This window comes from Manis javanica, chromosome 1, assembly GCF_040802235.1.
Source record: "Manis javanica isolate MJ-LG chromosome 1, MJ_LKY, whole genome shotgun sequence".
Lineage (NCBI taxonomy): Eukaryota > Metazoa > Chordata > Mammalia > Pholidota > Manidae > Manis > Manis javanica.
Window position 1 is genome coordinate 160,295,914 of NC_133156.1, and position 19,450 is coordinate 160,315,363.

General features: G+C 47.3%; 2 protein-coding genes across 6 annotated transcripts in view; both read right to left on the minus strand.

The window, feature by feature from the left end:
* Positions 1-2,220: 2,220 nt before the first annotated feature.
* LOC108405155 (large ribosomal subunit protein eL31) lies at positions 2,221-7,916 on the minus strand. 2 transcript variants are annotated; one of them, XM_037019982.2, is made up of 5 exons: positions 7,774-7,916; positions 7,319-7,425; positions 4,028-4,153; positions 2,634-2,746; positions 2,221-2,285 (listed from the first exon to the last, which is right to left on the minus strand). In XM_037019982.2, exons 2-5 carry the CDS (start codon positions 7,423-7,425, stop codon positions 2,254-2,256), a joined length of 378 nt encoding a protein of 125 aa, XP_036875877.1. In that variant the 5' UTR covers positions 7,774-7,916; the 3' UTR covers positions 2,221-2,253. The 2 variants fall into 2 exon arrangements, with proteins under 2 accessions (XP_036875877.1, XP_036875878.1); XM_037019983.2 differs by having other exon boundaries at positions 7,778-7,809.
* Positions 7,917-11,997: 4,081 nt separating this feature from the next.
* NPAS2 (neuronal PAS domain protein 2) overlaps positions 11,998-19,450 on the minus strand; it is a 144,973-nt gene continuing 137,520 nt past the window's right edge. For all 4 annotated transcript variants that reach the window (XM_037019998.2, XM_037019997.2, XM_017673160.3 and 1 more), the window contains 4 exons: positions 18,279-18,466; positions 17,864-17,956; positions 15,247-15,418; positions 11,998-13,366 (listed from right to left, as the gene is read on the minus strand). In XM_037019998.2, the coding sequence (XP_036875893.1) occupies positions 13,196-13,366; positions 15,247-15,418; positions 17,864-17,956; positions 18,279-18,466 (624 nt within the window). In that variant the 3' untranslated portion in view covers positions 11,998-13,195. The remainder of the gene's footprint in view (positions 13,367-15,246; positions 15,419-17,863; positions 17,957-18,278; positions 18,467-19,450) is intronic.

Sequence of the window (19,450 nt, forward strand, 5' to 3'; positions counted from 1 at the left end):
CTGTCCTTTCTACAGTGAACCACTGTTTTTTTGTGGCACAACCTTTATATAAAGATCTGAAACTTGATAGGCTGATACACACTGCAGCTCAAACATTGTAATGCCATTACCCGGCTTCTTCAGGGCTTGCTTTTGTCTTTTCCATATGTTTGACTATCCTTAGACACTTCTTGAAATTTAAAAAAAGTTCAGATGCAAAAACATGCGTGCATGTATAACAAGGGACAGAAACTATGTCCGGAGAAAACTGCACAAATTTGTTCATTACAAAAGGTCCACTCACAGAAAAATACAAGAAAACATTTGGGAAAGGAACTGGTGTTTTGGATATAAGATAATTTACACATAATCCATACAATCTTATTTTATGTAGAAACAGGTCATTACAACAGCTGTAGAATTCACTACTTTGTCTTATAATTACATGAAATCTTTTCCTTTAGAAACATCTCAACATAACAAAGCATACAAAAAAGCAAAGTGCATTCTGAAAAGGAAAATCCAATACTTGATCTTATCATAAAAGATATGTGGAAAGATGCATGCACCATTCTCACCCAAAGGGCCAGCTCATGGCTGGGTTTCCTTAGGAACCATGTGCTCCACAGGCCTATTTGGCCTGTGAATCTCTCCGTAGTCCTACAGTTCTCAACAGAATTCACGAGTATCAGCTGTAGGATTGAGCTTTGCTTTAAGTCTGTCTTTGTAGTTGCAATCAATGAAGTAAACAAGAAACAGTTCATTGTTTTACTTAGAGGAAAAACATAATGGTGTTGGGTGAAGAGCCTCATTCCATTAGGGTGTAGGCCAGTAGGTATGGGCCTGCAGCCTGCTTAATAACCACTGGCTTCACTATCTGATTGGTGGGCTAATTTTGTTACTGAGGTTTCCAAATTAAGCCAGAACTTTTTAAAAAACTGAAGGTGCCTGCATTATCTCCTCTGTGCAGCTGTGCAACTTATAATGAAAAAACACCATTTAAAAATAATGAAGAATTATTTTCATCTCTATAACAGATCCCTGACCCAGTGCTTCTCCAATGCAAAGGAAAGGCAATCCAGAGAGTGCAATCCGGCTAGCACATGCGGGCAGGCCACAGCTGGCTAGTAAACAGCATGTTCTCGGGAGGATGTGTTGAGATGCACCATTGGCTAAAGTGAACTGACAACACTCCTGTGGGGTGCTGGGCTCCTGCCCAGCATGGTAGCAGTGTGTCCTAGAAGCTCAGAGGCAAGGGAAACCTGGCCAGCATTCTTGTTCCTGATCGTTTTCCACATGCCAGCTGCTGTGCCCCGGACATGGGTACCATCAGGAGTTCTGAAATGTATGCAGGGAAGCCAAGGGTCAAACTCCCCTTCCAAGCCCCCATGGCCACCCCGGGTCATCCATCCACTGGTTAAAGCTGAGTGCCACTGACGCAGCTGAGGTGCTGGGCACTATCAGGGCAGCTGCTCAAGGCCTGAGGACTCTGACAGGCTATTGAGCCTGCGAAGCAGTGGTGGGGGTGTGGGCTGCAGGGGGTAGGCCAGGGTCCCCGGCTGTTGCGAGTAGGTGTGGAGAGAAGTGGTGAGTCCTCGTGCTACTGTCAAAGAGGTTGGTGTCTGCTCGTGGGAAGGTAAAATTTTCCAGAGGAGGTTCTGCACTTCAGCTGCTCCTCAGCTGCATCCCTGGGGTGGCCCTGCGGATGGGGGCAGCTGCAAGACTCCAGTTCACTGGGGGCTGGCACTGGGGCTGGGGCAGCACTGTGGTAGGAGGGTGGGCATGGAGAGAGGAAGCTGAGCACTGCCAGATGGGAGTGAACCCTGAAGCCAGCCTCCCTACCAGCAAAAAGGATTCCTTCGGGCCCCATGGGCTTGGAACTAGGCTGTGGGATTGGTTCTATTAAATGTGGGCTGGTGCTCTACATGTGCCCTATACAGTTTTGGATTTTGGAACCTGAGCCCACATGTAAATAATCAACATGGCAGAATTCAAACACAAAAGCAGGCCACATTCTATATACAAATACCTAAACAGTCATTCTCAAGCCATGCAGAACTTCAACATCACCTTAAAAAGCCTGTTTTGGCCCAGTCTAAATAGAAACCTCCAGGAACTGGGGAGAAAGGGTGCAGGTGTAGTATTTAGGAAAAGCTCTCCAAATAATCTTCTAATTGGAACCTTACTTTGGGATATACAAACACATTGCATAGCAAGTAGAAAAAGAATATCAAACCTGAGTGCAGTTTTATAACTTTATTTGACAATCAGCTGTTAGTTCTCATCCACATTAACTGTCTGTAGATCTGGGGGAACAAAAAGAGCAACAGCCTGTCAACTTCCATGTGCACACACCATGTTTTACTTTAACACTCCAGAAACCTTTTCTGGAAGGGTTTAGGCAAGTAATAGTATTGCACATGGCCTTTTTACTACTCAGGTATGGACCTGTTTTGTATCCTTCTGCATTTTTCTACACTGTGACACAATAAAAAAAGGGTTTTCCGATGTTGCCTGTTCTGCATAGGGAACCACTCAGCCTCCCTATTGGAAGGATGCCAGGCAAACAGGTGCTGGACAGATAAATTCACATTATAAAACAGCCAAGGGTATTTTCTAATTTAAATAGCTTTGTGGGATGGAATAAAACTTACTTTTGAAGGTGGTGACAGGGACATAGGTAACCAATGTATAGAGCTTGTTTGGGGAATCTTCATCCTCATTACGTTTTCTGGACAACCGCACACGGATACGGTATGGGACGTTCCTAATAAAAATAAAAATTCTGCTAAACTCAACGCCAGCTCGATTCACATACCCCATCTCCACTTCTACAACATGCTCCCAATGCTCTGTCCTTGTCCTAACCTGACCCATCAGCCACTCAGGTGTCTAATCAGTTCCATGGAAGATAAACAGCCACAGGTGGACATTAAATATTTATGTCCTGGCAAGCGGCCACCACTGATACCTAAGTTAGAGAGAATGTGGGCCCAAACACGCCAGCTCTCTTCCCTGTATCACCAACACCCAAGTCCTGCTTATGGGATTATCTGTTAAAACGTCAATCTGGACGAACACTAAAAACCCCATGGGCCATACTGAACATGTAAGATGATTAAATGTTCAGTTTCCCCACCTTATGCACATAACTCCTCACGTCACCTTACCCAACCTCTCAGCAGGAGCATTAGGGCTGACTCTCTCTCCTTTTATCAATCTGAGGACACAAGGTGTCCTGACACTCAGGAGTTCTCCTGGCTCACGTGATACCACTCCCCCCATCTCAAGGGAGCTCACTGGCGGCTCCTTTATCAGACAAATCCTCAGTGCTGGCCCCCTGCAGGGCTGCATCAGCTCCGTTATCCCACCAACCTTAACTGTAAAATACTACAGTCCCCCGCACCCCGGTCCAGGCTCATGTAACCACTCAGTCCACGCCAGCACCAATCCCTTAGCTGGTCCCACTTTGGCCCTGGACCTTGTGTAGTCCTCCACTGTAAAAACCACCTTTCTGCTTAATTAAGCAGGGTCTGAATCTCAGCACTGCTACATCTGGGTGGGATAGCTCCTTGTGGTGGGGATGAGACCTTGCGTGCCGTAGGATGTTTAGTAGAATCCTTGGCCTGCGGCGACCCAGGAGTGAGAGCCAGCAGTGCCCCTGGGGGAGTGTGGGTAAAACTGCCCACTTGTCTTTGCTTTGACCTGTAAGACCCACATCTGTCCCCTGCCCAACTGTCCACCCTCATTCACTGTTGTTCAAGTCACTCCACTCCACCTAGGCTGACCTCTGCCCCCGGATCACACCAAGTTTGACTCTCTGCAGTGCTCTTACAGACCCTCATACTGCTGCTCACTCAGCACTGGGGTCTCTGTTCAAATGCCACATTACAGGGCTTCCCTACAGACTCTGCCCCACCCGGAGTCACTGTCATAATTTAATACTTCCGTATGCATTAGCTAATGACTGACATACAGATTGTGGGATGAGGTGGTTGAGCAGCGTGACTGTGTAACACAGTTTAGGTAACACAGGTAACTTTAGCACCTTATTCCTTTGGCCCAGACGGCTTTGTTGAGCCTGGTGTCAATGCGCACATCTGGAGTTCCCATCTCCTTCATGGCAAATTTCCGGATCTCTTTGAGTGCCCGAGGGGCACGCTTCTTGAAACCCCTGAGATTCAAATATAAAACGAATTACATGGGTACAAAACTAAATGAAGCACATAACATCGGATGTCCTATTTTCATAAAACAAATTTAAACCAAACCTTAACAAGGCAGGAAAAATCTTTTTCTTCACCACTATAATGCCCAGCACTAGTGTTAGTACCGGGACACAGATATGCACAACCCAATTTGATTGATATACAGTCAAGGTTCATTATATGACACTCATGAGATGCTAGTACACACACTGGTTAACCCCTATTCTGATAAAAACACCCGGAAGGTCTAATAATACCACCTACCAAGGAGAACATAATCAAAGAATGATAGAATACGCCTGTACATAATGCACACAACACTTAATTAAGTGTCCTCAGGTCAAACGGAGTTATTTGTCACATTTTAAGACATGCATGCTTTTGGAGATCATTCAATGCTTAAAGGGCAGCAGCATGAAGTAAACAGATTTCCCCTCAAGAGTCTGAGGAGGACAGTCCATTCTACAAAACTGACAGGAAGGGCCAGGCACTTGTTACTGCCTCATGTCGGTTCTGACTCTGAGTCAGGTACTATGAACCTATCGTTTAGGTAAGGGTACATAAATTCATTTGCATTTAATGCTATCGATTAAATAAATGTGAAAAAGCAAACTTTAGTATGAGTTGAAATTATCAAGCACTTGGGTAAAGTGAAGGCCATTCCAAGTGGGGCAAAGACCAAAGTCTAAAGAGGTGTCCCATCACCCCAGGACTGGACATCAGGAAGAGGCCATGCCGAGTACTGGCTTCTCCAACACACGGCAGGGTGCCTGGCACTTCACAGGGCCCCACACTTGTGTATGAAGCAAACCTATGAAATCCAGTAACACTAACACATGGAGCATGCCAAAGTGACAGAATTCCTCTCTAAGACCTTTGTGACTTCCCGTGGCCTACAACACATGACTCCCCACACACCCCACTTCACTTTGCTCTACCATGCCTCTCCCTACTCCCTCTGTTCTACCCTTGCCGGCCACCTTGTTATTTCTAGGGTATATCAAGCAACCGCACTTCACTCACTCACTCAAATACTTAAGGAGCTAGAAATAAAAGGTGCTGGAATCAACAGTAGTAGCTCTAACAGACTAATCTCGTTCTTCTCATAGCTTATGTGGGCGACACACAGAGTACATGAAACTGCATTTTAAGTAAGACACCCAAGGACACATCAGAATAAAAATCTAAGATAATGATGGAAGCCACTCAGGGATCCGAGAAAAGCATTCAGGCAGAGGGAAAAAAGTAAACATAAAACCAGTTACTCTGAATCAGGTACATGTCTGGTATAATTAATAAGAGAGTAAGTGCCCAGCTCTGTGGAAACACAGCAAGAACTTTGGCTTCTACAAGTGAGATGGGAAGGCAATGGAGGGTGTGAGGACAGACCAGGTGTTTGGGGGTCGGGAGGGAACCAGGAGCTGCTAACTGGAACCATCCGACACAGAGAGAGAGGATGGTGGTGGTACCAGTGCAGTGGGCTTGGCAGTGGAAGGCAGAGCCATCAGGACACGCTCACTTGTGCACAGTGAAACAGAGAAGGCCATGAGAGAAACAGAAAGGTTAGGAGTTTGGTTTGAGAGGCCTATAACACCCAAGCGGAGACGTTAACAGGGGCTGGGCATTTGAGGCCCTAAGACTAATTGCTGTTACCAAGAGTAGATGGAAAGCAGAGGGGCTGAGTTCTGGCACTCAACATTAAGAAGACGGGGTGTGAGGAGGAACCAACAAAAGAGACCGAGAAGGAGCAGGTAGAAGCGTGGGGTCTTTGGACATAAAAGGAATAAAGCATTTTCTACAGAAGAATGAACTGCCAGTTGCTGCCAATCAAGTCAGGCTGAGAAATGACCAAAGGATTGAGTACCATGTAGGTCTCCACTTGGGGATTTTGTAACAAAGCACAAAGTATCTGAAACACTTCATCACCTGTAATGGCTCACAGCACACTTTCCAAACATCCCATTATCTGTGTGGCCTTTAAAACAGCACCCTTTCCACCCAGTGACTTAATTTCCACTTGGCAGTTTTTACTGTTTTGTATCTAAATCTGGTTGCTGGACTTGCTGCACTAAGTAGCCTCTCTGGTTCCCTGCTGATCCGCAGGGCCCAGGACAGCTAAGTGCTGCATAAGCACCCCAAATGCATGCCTACCTGAAATAAAGGGGCCTGGGGTGGAACGTGCTTGTTCACAAGCAGTGTTAATGCACAGAAAAGGCAGTGGATTTTTGACCCAGAAGCCACCCGAGATCCCAATAAGACATGCTTACACACGGCCCTCACTCGGCTTGGAATGCAGAGCTGAAGTGCCCGCCCCAACGTGGACACCACTGCACATTTAAATCAGTCGCAGAATCAGCTGCCTCGAGACGAGGACTGCCCAGTGAAGTGCAAGAAATTCTGCTCCTTGGACTGGTGCCTGAGTATTTTGCCATGTAACATTTGCTATTACAAATACTCCAAAGTATACTCGAGAGATTTGGTCTCCATTTTCAGCTGTAAGCACCATACGGAAAAAGGGGGAAACTCACTAACTTTAAAACTAAAACCCAAACTCCACTGCAAAAACCAAGGGCTAGATTATTGGTTATCATTCTCAATCTTCCTGTACATCACAAATGCACTCCCCCAGCGTCTTCAAAAACAAACACTGCCCTACAACCCCACCAATACATTCTTTTTCTGTCTCTCTCTGGTCCACTTCTGGTATTACAACTCAACCAACACAGAGCGCACATATCTGTGTGGGTCAGAAGGCTAAAGCAATCCATTTAAGTGTTCGCATTCCGGGTTGCTTTCCCTCCTACCCACGTCTTTCATCCTTTAGCCAGCCCAGGTCGAATTCAATTGCAAAGCACGGAGTGGAATGACTTTTATCACCACCAAGTTTTCCCAAAGTGGCTCCTCCCGAGTTTTATTATGCAATGTCAAGTTTCCAGTCACGAACCTCTGAGCGTCACACGTTAAACTCTATAAATCTTAAATAGGGTCTTCGGAATACAGATTTGTTAATATTAAGAAATGTTTAATTTCTAAGCACCCAGCCTTCAGTATTGGGCAGACCTCAGTGACACCGGAGGCTGAGCTCGGGAGCCCGTGCAAGCAGGAATCTGGCCCAGTGCAAGCATACTCACACTCCATGGATGCGCTTGTGAATGTTGATGGTGTATTCCCTGGTCACTACCTCGTTGATGGCGGAACGGCCCTTCTTCTTCTCGCCACCCTTCTTTGCAGGAGCCATCTAAACCAAGGAGACGAGCCGGCTCAGACCAGAGAGGACGCATTCGGTTGCAGAGGATCCGGCCATTCCCTGAAGCCCCGGGTCTGGGCTAAGCCAAGCCGCCCACGCCGGGTCCAAGCATCCGCGCCCCGCAGATGCCCCCACCCCGCAAACCCCTGCGGCCCCGGCTGCTCCAAGCCTGGTCGCTCTCCCTCCCAGGCTACGGGAGCCCTTAAATGTAGCGCGTATTCCCGTCCCCCCGGAACGCGGAGCCTCGGGCCGGTTCAGGACAGAGCCCGTGGTCCCGGTCAGCACACTCCGTGGCGGGGATGGAACCAGATCCCTGAAACCGGCACCTAGCGCCCATACCTACTCTGCCGGAGCCAGGTTCGCAAGGAAGAGCGCGACGTATTGTGGGAGACGGACAGCAGCGCCGCGAATACAACTTCCGGGTCGCCTGGAGGCGGCGGGCTTGGGGGTGTGGTGGGAAAGGGTGGAGGCGCGGTGCAAGCGGCTCTTACGTACGTGACGCACGCCGCGCGACCCGTGGAAGGCGAGCGGCCTTGGGGGGCGGGGCCCGGGCTGGCCGCAGCTGCGCGCTCCCGCCGCGCGCCCCAGTGTGTAACGCCGTGCGCTCTGTCTGCTCCCTGCGGCGGAGTTTCCTCCTGCTCCGCGCGTGGGAGGCGCAGGAGGGATTTGAGGGTTTTGTCTAAGTCTTCGGAGGGAGCCAGAACTCAAGCCACCGTTGGATAGGAGCAGGCCCGGGAGGAGCAGCCGCTCTTTTGTTTTTCCCAGTCTCTCATTGATTCGGCCACCGTTAACTGAACGTGTGTGCAGCGCCGTGCAGATGAGCAAAATACAGCTCGCTGGCGGGTGCTCACCGTCTCCCGCGACAGGAAGGCTGTAGGCAGGCTTCAGCGCTTGAGCAGGGGCTCTGGGATCACGTATGTGAGGCAGGCCTTGGTGGAACGCAGGCAGGTAGAACTCAAGGCCACAGTAAGAAGTACTCGGGAGGGAACTAGTGTTATGGATCCGCAGTAAACAAACGGCACATTCTGGACATCTGGAGAATTCAGCCTGAGAAACATGGGAGTCTTCTGATCTCATCTTGGCTGTAGCAACCATTCCCAATTGATCATGCCTGTCCATCTTGTCACAGGGTGAATTCTGCACCTCCACATTTGCTAACTTTAGTTAAAGCAAGATGTAGAGGTGGACAAAGTCTCCCCTTGTGCCGCATCAGAAAAGAAGGGCCTTTCCAGAAACCCCCAGCATCTTTCCACCAGTCATTGGCTGGTGTTGAGCCTCCCTTCTGATCATGGCTGAGAAAGCAAATACCTGCCAAAGACAAATGGGAAAGTCATGATTCCCTTAGCCTAATGATGGTTTTTGTTGTTTTGTTTTGTTTTTTTTGGCCTGGCCAACACACATTGCTGTCCCACACAAAATTAGGGTTCTTTTAACAAGGAAGAAGGGGAGTTGCATTTTGTTTGAACCTAATGACACTTGCTCTCCTTTCCTTCTCTCCTCACAGTGCCTATTCTCTTCCTTGGGCTCAAGCACCTGAAACTTGCCTCAGGCCTTTCATACCTTAATGACCCTTTGGGATAACTTCTCTGATCCTGGCCCCCTACTCCCACTCTCTGCAGGTATGATCCTGCCCTTTGTAACTGGCTCACAGCATCTAGAGGGGAACTGAGCACCTAGGCATCCCTGGCCACCATCCATAAGGAGGTCCCGGTATCATCATAGATCAGAAGTCTGGTGCCAGCTGACTCGTTTGCATGGAAATGTTATGGAAAACCTGGACTGGATTGCTGATGGAAGAACCAAGCAGCACTCGGAGGTTTTGGAGGGTGGAGGTTTATTTCACACCAGGAGCCTCAGAGCAGAGTAACCTCCAAAGGTGTGAGCCCTGAGCACAAGCAAGGGTAGCAATTTATACTATTTTGCTTCCATATATGTGGCATTTGGTGTGCACAGCAAAGGGTGAAAGAGGAGTCCAGAGGAGTGAGAGAAGGGGAGGGGGCCAAGAGTTTTCTGCTGACCTTGTTGGCCGTGTTAAATATTTTCCTTCTCAGAAACATGCAAGTTTAATGGGAATTGAGTCAAGCTGATGGAATGTAAGTAGAGCCTACTTCTTGTTGCAGCAAAAAGACCTCTCTAGTGGAAATCTACAAAACGATCCACTCAGATGTCAACTCTGTGGCTCTAAGTAAATGTTGAGCATATAACTGTTTGGTTTGAAGGACTGAAAATCCCTGGCCTGCCTCGGTTTCTCAGGTTTCTATCCAGCTCTGCAGGCTCTTCCAGCTTCTCCTTTCATTGCAAGCTTTGGGTCATGCCTGTCAGTCACTGCTGGCCTCCCAGAGACCAGAGCCACTAGGATGAACTTCGTGTGCTTTTTAACTCTCCAGTGCCCGTTAGCTGTGCTTCTTTCTCACCCATGACTATTTACTTTTTGTGATTATAAAGAGTCCTTAAAGTGAAAGATATGCTTTCCTGTGGGTCAGCAAGGAAGAAGTGGAGAGGTTACATCCCAGTCCTCAATAGCCTCAGGGGGCATCAAACTGTAAGGGGCTGCCTTGGCAGCTTTGTGCAAGGCTAAGCTGCAGGAAGGTCCAGTAGAACTTACCAAGAGCCCCTGAAATTTTTTTAAAAGGAAAAGGATGTGGTGGTGAAGAAGGTGCTTAAAGAAAATGTGTCCTGGAGCATGTGGGTGGACCAGCATCTGGGGGTTTATGGAAGAGGCTGTGATCCAGCCGAAGTTGGGGGGGGGCACTTTCATATGCCACAACCGTAAATGAGGGTCCATGGAAAGAGATGGGGATGTTGGGGTGGGAGCAGATGGTTTTAAAGGGAATGAGTCATATGCAGAGTTAAACCCAGAACCTTTCAAGGGTGTATGAAGCCGTAGCTCGACATTTGAATATACATTTTAAGGCATATATTTAGTGAATGTGCTAAAGGGTTACCCTCCGTCCCCCAGAACTGGGTATTGGCTAGTCTGGCAAAAATACTAAGAGAGATTTCCTTTTGTTTCTAATGAGCTTTCTTCCCTGGAAAAATAAAGCTGTTTTGCAAAATTATAAGGCTATATATTTTAGCCATTGAAACAACCATGATATACTTAGACAAATATGTTGTTTGTATTGCATATGTATGTTGTATGAAGTTCATATATGACTATCCAAAAATCCACATAGGGCATTTCTCTGGCGCATCTAATTTAGTTATTTTTCTAGGTTATTAATGGCTAAAACTTTTAGGCTTCTCATAAAGAGAAAAGGAAGCAATTTTGTATCAAATGCCCACATTTTATGAGAATAATTTTGGCAGGACCGCAGAATGTCATGGTTTAGACAGATCTACTAGTTGACCAGTTCACCATGTTGCCTGTATAAACAAAAACTTTTATTTAATCAACTTTACTTGCCATTAGACAGAAGATTCTAAGACTTGGTATATTCCAGAGTTTAGATTTCAAGTCACTTTCTCAGAGCCAAGACTCTCTAATTTTCCAAATAGAAAGGTCATGGTTTTCTGGAAATAGGACAGGGTTGCAAAATAGTCTTTTAGTGAGCAGAATTTAATGAATCAAAAGCCTAGGGATTAAACTTCTCATGTGGGTTTAAAGAAATACCACACAGTAAGTTTTCTGAGTTTAACCAGATTCTGAAAAAGTGTAAGACTGAAGCAAAGCCCAATTAAATTAGTAGCACAGCACACTCCACCCTCTCCTAAAGGCTTCCAGCTAGAAAACCCTAGGACAATATGCTGTTTCCATTAAAAATCTTATTCTACTTAAAAGTAACGATTCTGACAGCCAATTAAAATATAAATTGTTACAGAAAAATTGGGTTTACAAGTATTTGAATTTTATAAAATAGTTAAATTATGAAAAAGTTGATCCAGTTTCACATACTTTATGTTTTAGGAGGGTTCATATCTAGTTCCTTTGAAGAGGAAATGATCATAATGCATACAAAATACTTGGACTTATTTTTCAGGAATACAGCAACTGTGTGAATAATAAAACTCCAGGTCCCCTCACATCAGCATGATGATGCCTCATGAGGAAAGGGGACTGTCTGTAGTTGGCAGAGGCCTGAGAGGCTGCTGCTCTGTCTCCCTCAATCAACATAACCTGTGTACATGTCTCATGCACAGACACACAAGCCCTGTGCATGTCACTGGTTTCTCAATGTTGGAGCCCAGGGAGCTCCAACCCCCATGAGTTTAATTACAGGCTGTGACTGCTTAGGTGCCAAATGTCCTGGTCGTCTTCCCAGACTACCACCATCTCTAAGGTTGAGATGTTCCAGGAACTTTTGCTGTCCTTTCTACAGTGAACCACTGTTTTTTTGTGGCACAACCTTTAATATAAAGATATGAAACTTGATAGACTGATACACATTGCAGCTCAAAAAGCCTAATGTCATTACCCGGCTTCTTCAGGGCTTGCTTTTGTCTTTTCCATATCTTTGACTATCCTTAGACACATCTTGAAATTAAAAAAAGAAAAAGTTACCTGATGCAAAGATGTATGCATGCATGTATATAACAAGAGACAGAAACAGCCTCCAGAGAAAATTGTACAAATTTGTTAATTTATTACAAAATGTCCAGTCACAGAAAAACACAAGAAAACTTTTATATTTGGGAAAGGAACTGGTGTCTCGGATATAAAATAATTTACACATAACCCATACAATTTTATTTTATATAGAAATAGGTCATTATTACAACAGCTGTACAATTCACTACACTTCATCTTATAATTACATAAAATCTTTTCTTTAGAAACATCTCAACATAACAAAACATACAAAAAAAGCAAAGTGCATTCTGAAAAGGAAAATCCAATCCTCAATCTTATCATGAAAGCTATTTAGAAAGATGCAGCATTCTCACCCAAAGGGCCAGCTCATGGTGGGGTTTTCTTGGGGACCACGTGCTCCACAGGCCTGTCTCCCACATAGTCCTAGACTTCTCAACAAAATTCTTGAGTATAAGCTCTGGGATTGTGCTTTGCTTTGAGCCTGTCTTTGTAGTTGCAATCAACGAAGTAAACAGGAAACAGTCCAGTGTTTTATTTAGGGGAAAAACATAATGGTGTTGGGTTAAGAGCCTCATTCCATTAGGATGTAGGCCAGCAGGTATGGGTCTGCAGCCTGGTTAATAACCACTGGCTTTGCTATTTGATTGGTGGGCTGATTTTGTTACTGTGGTTTCCAAATGAAGTCACTAGAACTTATTTTTAAAAACGGAGAGTGCCTGCATTATCTCCTCTGTGCAGCTGTGCAAATTATAATGAAAACAAGCATTTAAAAATAATGAACTATCTCTTTCATCTCTCTAAGAGATCCCTGACCCAGTGCTTCTCCAATGCAAAGGAAAGGCGATCCAGAGAGCGCAGTCCGGCTAGCACATGTGGACAGGCCACGGCTGGCTAGTGAACAGCATGCTCTCGGGAGGATGTGGTGAGATGCACCTCAGCTAAAGTGAACTGAGTGACAACACTTCTGTGGGGCACTGGGTTCCGCCCAGCATGGCTGTAGACTGTACCCTAGAAGCTCAGAGGCAAGGGAAACCCGGTCAGCATTCCTGTTCCTGATCCTTTTCCACATGCCAGCTGCTGTGCCCCAGACATGGGTACCATCAGGAGTTCTGAAATGTATGCAGTGTGCAGGGAAGCCAAGGGTCAAAACCCCCTCCCAAGCCCCCGTGGCCACCCTGGGTCATCCATCCATTGGCTAAAGCTGAGTGTGACCCAGCTGGGGTGCTGGCACTACCGGGGTGGCTGCTGGAGGCCTGAGGACTCAGACAGACTGCTAAGCCTGCGAGGGGGGCGTGGGGGTGTGGGCTGCGGGGGGTAGGCCAGGGTCCCGGGCTGTTGCGGGTAGGTGGAGAGAAGTAGTGAGTCCTGTTGCTCACTGTGCAAAGAGGTTGGCGTCTGCACCTGCGAAATAAAGAGAAAGGGCTCTGGAGGAGGTTGTGCGGTTCAGCTGCACCCCTGGGGTGGCCGTGCAGATGGGGGCAGGTGCAGGACTCCAGTTCACGGCTGGGGGTGGGCGCCGGGGCTGGGTCAGCCCCCTGGTGGGAGGATGGGGATGAAAGGAAGCTGAGCTCTGCCAGATGGGAGTGAACCCTAAAGCCAGCGTCCCTGCCAGCACGAGGGATTCCTTCTGGTCCCATGGGCTTGAGACCAGGCTGTGGGACTGGTTCCCTGAATGTGGGCTGGTGCTCTACATGTGTCCTGTATGTTTTGGAAGTTGGAACCTGAACCCACACGTAGATAACTGACAGGGCAGAATCCAAACATGCATGCAGGCTGCATCCTGTGCACAGTGGTCCCTGATTCTGAAAATACTTCTAGGTACTTCTATTCACCAGTGTCTAGCAGGAGGCATCCTACTTTAAAGCTCAGAAACTTCCACAGGTCAAACCCTAACTCTAGAACCTTTCATCTTATCTCCCACTAGTCCCATCCATGAAATCTTCCCCTCGGGTAACCAGGCCACCCGTACTCGAGGCTGCCCAGGCACATCTGCCCCTCCAGTTTTGCTCCGGCTGGGTCTCTTGCTGGAACACTGTCTCTTCACCTTCACTCACGCACCTGCACTTTGAGCATTTCCCAAATGTCTAGCTCTACAGGAGGGGCCCCTGAGTCCTTCCACCAAGGCCTCCTAGCTACAGTACTGTCACTTGGCATTAACCTACAGCCTGGCTGCTGTCTGTGACATCCCTTTCCCCACACTGCACCATGAGGGCCCCTGACGGCAGTGAGGAGGCTTAAGTGCTCTTTGTATCCTTAGGTCTGAGACTTGGATGGAATTGGTGCCTGCAAACACCTTCATTGCTATGGCTGAAGAAATCCTGAGAGGACTCCAACTGCTCCCAGACCATCTTTGCCTTTCTACTTCATCAGTTCCTGTCTGAAGCCACTTCTGTATCTTGCACACTAACAAGATGTGCTAAGGTGAAGTCTTGAGGTGACTCCCATTATATTTGAGGTAAGGGAGATTTGAAAAGTATATATACCACAGATAGTCTGGCATTAAAGTACATTCCAGATCTTCCGGAATGACCCTTTTCCCCTGTACTCCACTGTCCTTGAAATGTCTCACTGTGTACTCCTGTGGCTTTGAAGGTGCCCAACTGAGCAGGTGAAGTGAGGAGAGAGCCATGCCCCGCACTGAATTGGGAGATGGAGGCTGGGAGGGACCCCATAGGGCAGGGGCAGGGTGGGAAGGGGGGCCCCAGGCACACATGGAAGGGGAGGCCAGTGCCCAAGCAGATGCTTCCATCCCACCTGGAAACCCAGCCACTGGCTCTCCCTCTCTCCTTCAGTGAATTAGGCCCTGCTGGGAGTAGGGACCTCGTGTGAACATGCCCCCCACTTTCCTTAAAAGCCCCAACTTCATGCCACATCATATGTGTTAAGGAAGTCTGATGAATCTTTAACTACATATGATTTAATCTTATATTTGTATGAGATGTTATGTATAAAACACGAACCCAGTAGGCATAGTAATTGGTATCTGATATTTGCTCTAAAAATTATGGACACCCAAATAAAAATTACTTTTAAAAAATGGGTCTTTTTAGCACATAACTGTATGAGGCTTAATAGCTGATTCTAGTTTTCACATACTATATATACATAAACTTTATAAATTTTAAGCATTATAAACTTATAAGAATTCAAATGCAGATCTTCTGGGCCTGATCTTGGTACTGAGGATTAGTTTCACCCTAAAAGTGAGGGAGGAAGGGCCTGGCAGGCCTGCTGTGGTGCTGCCCTGTCCCCCCAGTCCCCTGGGTGGCCCAGGTGCCCACCTGCAAGAAGTGTGGCTGGTGCTGGGCCTGCGCGGGCTGCAGGGGTGGCTGCTGGGTGGTGGGGAAGCTGGGGTGAAGCACTGCCCGCCCCATAAGCAGGATGGGAGGCGAGGCGCTGCTGCTCGTCGTGTGCACATCTGCATTTTGAAACATGGCCGGGCTCTGTGGGTACCTGTTTGGTCACACATGAGGAGGAGAAAACAGATCTTTCAGAAAGAGATGTTGGTATGACAACAACTGTATGAGCAACAAAAAAAAAAGTAGAGAGATGGGACTTTATCAAAATGAAAACCTTAGGTGCATCAATGGACACATGAAGAGTATTTGCAAATCACAGATCTAGTAAGGGACTGATACTCAATATAACAAGAATTCCTATAATTCAACAAAAACAACCTGATTAAAAATTGGGCAAAAGGCTTGAACACACATAAGAAAAGAAAAAGATACAAATGGCCAATAAGGATAAGAAAAGATGCTTAACATTGCTAATCATTAGGGAAATGCAAGTTAAAAAAATAATGAGGTATCACTTCACAGCTATTGTAGTGGCTATTAAGAAAAAAGCCAACAAAGTAACAAGTGTTGGTGAGGAGATGGAGAAATTGGAACCCTTCTGCACTGTTGTTGGGAGTGTAAAATGGTGTGGCTGCAGTTTCTCAAAAAATTAAACAGAATTTTTTTTGATCCAGAAATTCTACTTCTGGGTATATGCCCGAAAGAAGTGAAAGTAGGGGCTCAAAAAGATATTTGCACACCCATGTACATAGCATTATTATCCATAATAGGCAAAAAGTTGGAGCAACCCAAGTGTCCACTGATGGAAAAATGGGTAAACAAATTGTGGTACGTGCATACCATGGAATATTATTCAGCCTTGAAAAGGAAGGAAATTCTGACACATGCTACAACATGCATGAACTCTGAGGACATTATACTGAATGAAATAAACCCATCATAAAAAGACAAACACTGTGCGGTTCCATTAGATGAGGTACCTAGGGCAGTCAGATGCATAGTGACAGAAAGAATGGGGGTTGCCAGAGCCAGAGGAAGGTGGATGGCAAATTAGTGTGTAATGGCTATAGAGGTTCAGTTCAGAAGATGAAGAAGTTGAGCTGGATGGTGGTTATGGCTGCACAGCGATGTGAATATACTTCATGCCATAGAACTGAACACTTAAAATAGATAAAATGGTACATGGTATGTTACATATATTCTACCACAATTAAAAAAACAGGTGTTGATGATAATGGTCCACTAAGAAGGGACAGGAAGGCCACTGAGGAATGCTGTGAAGAAACATTTGTTGGAAGACCCTATGAAGAAGTCCATTTTGCACTCAGTTTTTAGATATGTTATTTCTCCAGATGGGGTCATTTGTAACAGGTGTTGGGGGTTCCAGACTTCCCCTGAAGAGGCCTGTGTGTTGTGGAAGGCAGGCTCTGCCATGCCCACAAAGAAGGTCACATCTACAGAGCTGGTAAGGGATGTGGGGAAGTCCCTTGGGTTGACTGAAAATGGCACTTAATAGTTCCCAGAGGAAAAAATTTCCTCTTTTCCTACTTCACTGCATTTAAGCAACTCTGAAAATTGATGTTAACAGGATTCTTTGTTTCCACTTACTTGGTTCACTTAGAAGAGGCAAAATCCTAACCCCAGCCCCCGTGACCCAGCTGAAAGCCTCATCAGAGAATGTAAGGGCGGCTTCCCAGATGTGCATTCCCGTCTCACCATCAGCGGGTTTGTGCGGGGATGAAAAGAAATAATGCAGGCCTCAGAAATGCCCAGTAACCATGGCTGTTGCTATGACTACCGGCTGAAGGAGGACTCAGGGGGAATGTCTTCCAGTGGAGGGTCCCGGGGGTGGCTGTGAGGCCTTGGAACGAGGGCTCGCCAGGTCGAATGAGCAAACACTGCCCCAGTGAACTTCTGACACAAATTAAACCACAGTTTATATGAAAAAGACATCTGTGAGATAGCTGTTTCTACTTCATTTCCAAGGGCTAGAAGTAATTTTTCCAGTAGCTTTTCAAGAATTTGTTCCTATGTCTCTAGTAACCTTTGTCCCTAGTAATTAAACAGCTGAGCAAAGCTGCTTGCAGTCCTGAGGGGTCTCAAGTGAGAGCTGGGGGAAAGGAGAGAGGGAAGGCTGTGTGTCTGGGCAGAAAAGGAGGGCCCCCACCCGCAGGGTTTCCCAGTCCTGTGGCATGGGGCCCAAACCACACCGCAGCCGAGCTAGAGCTGGCCTGTAGGATCCCCCAGCACCTTGGTGAGCTGGAGCTGGGGAAGGGCCCTCGGAAGGGGTATGAGGCTCCGTTTTCCTGGGATATTACCAAGGGTGAAAGCATTTAGATCTGCAAAGATGTCCGAAGATGATGACAAATTGGGGACATATTTGATAGTGTCATTGAGGTCTTGTTCTAAGTGTGGCATGCTGACACAAAGTTTTGTCTTCTGAAATGGGAAGTGGTGGAAGAAAAGCTAAAGGGAGGAGTCTTTTCAGATGGGGTGGGCATACTCTGACCCGCCTGTTGTGCAAAACTCACAAGGAAAACTGCTGCCTGAGACCACCCAGTGCAGTTCCCATCTTCTGCTGCCACCTGGGGCCACCTACTTGATTTGCCGTCCGGTCCTGCCGGCCTCGGAGGGCTGCCTCGCATCACAGGACCCAGGCATCATTGGCTGGATGGGCTGGCTCAGCAGGAGCCTTTGAGCAGAGGAAGAGAGAAATGGGAAACTGTGATCAGCATCCAGACTGTAGACCTGCTGGCCACTGACTGCCCCCGTGCAGCCCAGCTGGGCCCTTTCTGGCTGACCCAAACCCCCTGTGCCTGCTCTGTTCTTCGAGCACAGAGAATGCAGTGGGTCACTTCCTCTGGCCATCCAGACCCCTGCCCTCTTCTGTGTCATTAGCTGAGATCAGCTGCAGGACCTTTAGAATCTGTCTGAACTTGGCCTTGGTCTACAGTGGAAACAAATATTGTCAAACTTGGCCTCAGTTATCTTGCAAACAAGGACAGGCTCTGTACCTGAGCTGCCGATCGTGGCTGAAATCCGGGCTGGGCTGGCACGGGCTGGTGTCCGGGTTGGCAGATGCAAGCGTGGCCAGGCTGAGGGCTGGCGGGAGCGCGGTGGCAGCGCTGAACTGGGGTGCCAGGCTGCTAGTCAAGGGACCACTTCCTGGCATCATCTGCACGTTTCTCATCGGCTTTGGGCCCTGGAGCAACCATTTAAATGAGAGGGGCCATCTCTCTAGGGACCCTGCCAGAAACTCTCCTACCCATGCAGGCCTCTCTTCTAACTTTGCACTCATGACTATTTCTTGAATCATTCTGATCTTGTGACCATCTTCCCCACTGGACTGATAGCACCACAAGGGTTCTTTAAATTTGCTGGGTCTAGGACAGTGCCAGGCTTTCAGTGGGCAAGGGACAAATGTACGTTCAACAAATGGATGCAGCTACCTTCCACACCAATTTCACTCCAGACATGTGAACCTCCTTGCTTTTCCTCCAACTGCCCAGGCCAACCCATGCCTCAGGGCCTTTGCACTGACTGAGCCCTCTATGCAGAATGCTCTTCCCCCTGCTGCTGATATGGTTCATTCTCTCACCCCCTCAAGGTCTTTGCTCAATTACTGTATTCTCAGTGAGGCCTTCTTTGGCCCCCTGTTTAACACTCTGGCCCATCTCACCTTCCCTGTTCCTACACTGTCATGCTGTGATGTCTACTTGTCTCTCTCCCCACTTGGATCAGAGATTCCTTTTTTCTCCTTTGTTTGCTGCTGTCCCTCAGTGCTTAGAACTCAGTGCCTGGCACGCAGTGAGTGCTCAATAAATACTCCCTTATATGTGTACTCCTCCACATTCTATTGTTCATTATCTGTTCATGTTCCCAGAGTCCCTGCTACACTGGATTGCATTGGGGTCAGGGACACCTCCTAGTCACCCTGTCCCCTGTGGGTTGGTGAGTGGCAGGAACTCAGCAAATAGGTACAGAATCCGTGATTACATATGTGAATATGAGATGCTGGGTCCTGCCTCCTGATCTGTGATCTTCCACAAGCAGGGGCTCAGGGCTTAATTCCATTAGATTCCAGTGCCATTTATGGACAAAGGACTGTCAGAGTACAAGGTCACTGGTGGCTTGTGGTAAGTGGTAATGTCTGTGGGAAAGGTGGGGAATCTGGGGCCTGGGAAGG

Bases quoted from the DNA above. Each gene is read 5' to 3' on its own strand.
- LOC108405155 (XM_037019982.2), bottom strand. From the start codon at position 7,425: ATGGCTCCTGCAAAGAAGGGTGGCGAGAAGAAGAAGGGCCGTTCCGCC. The intron at 4,154-7,318 runs GTGAGTATGCTT...TTTGAATCTCAG, and splicing joins CACAAGCGCATCCATGGAGT to GGGTTTCAAGAAGCGTGCCC. The intron at 2,747-4,027 runs GTGCTAAAGTTA...TATTTTTATTAG, and splicing joins GTCTGGGCCAAAGGAATAAG to GAACGTCCCATACCGTATCC.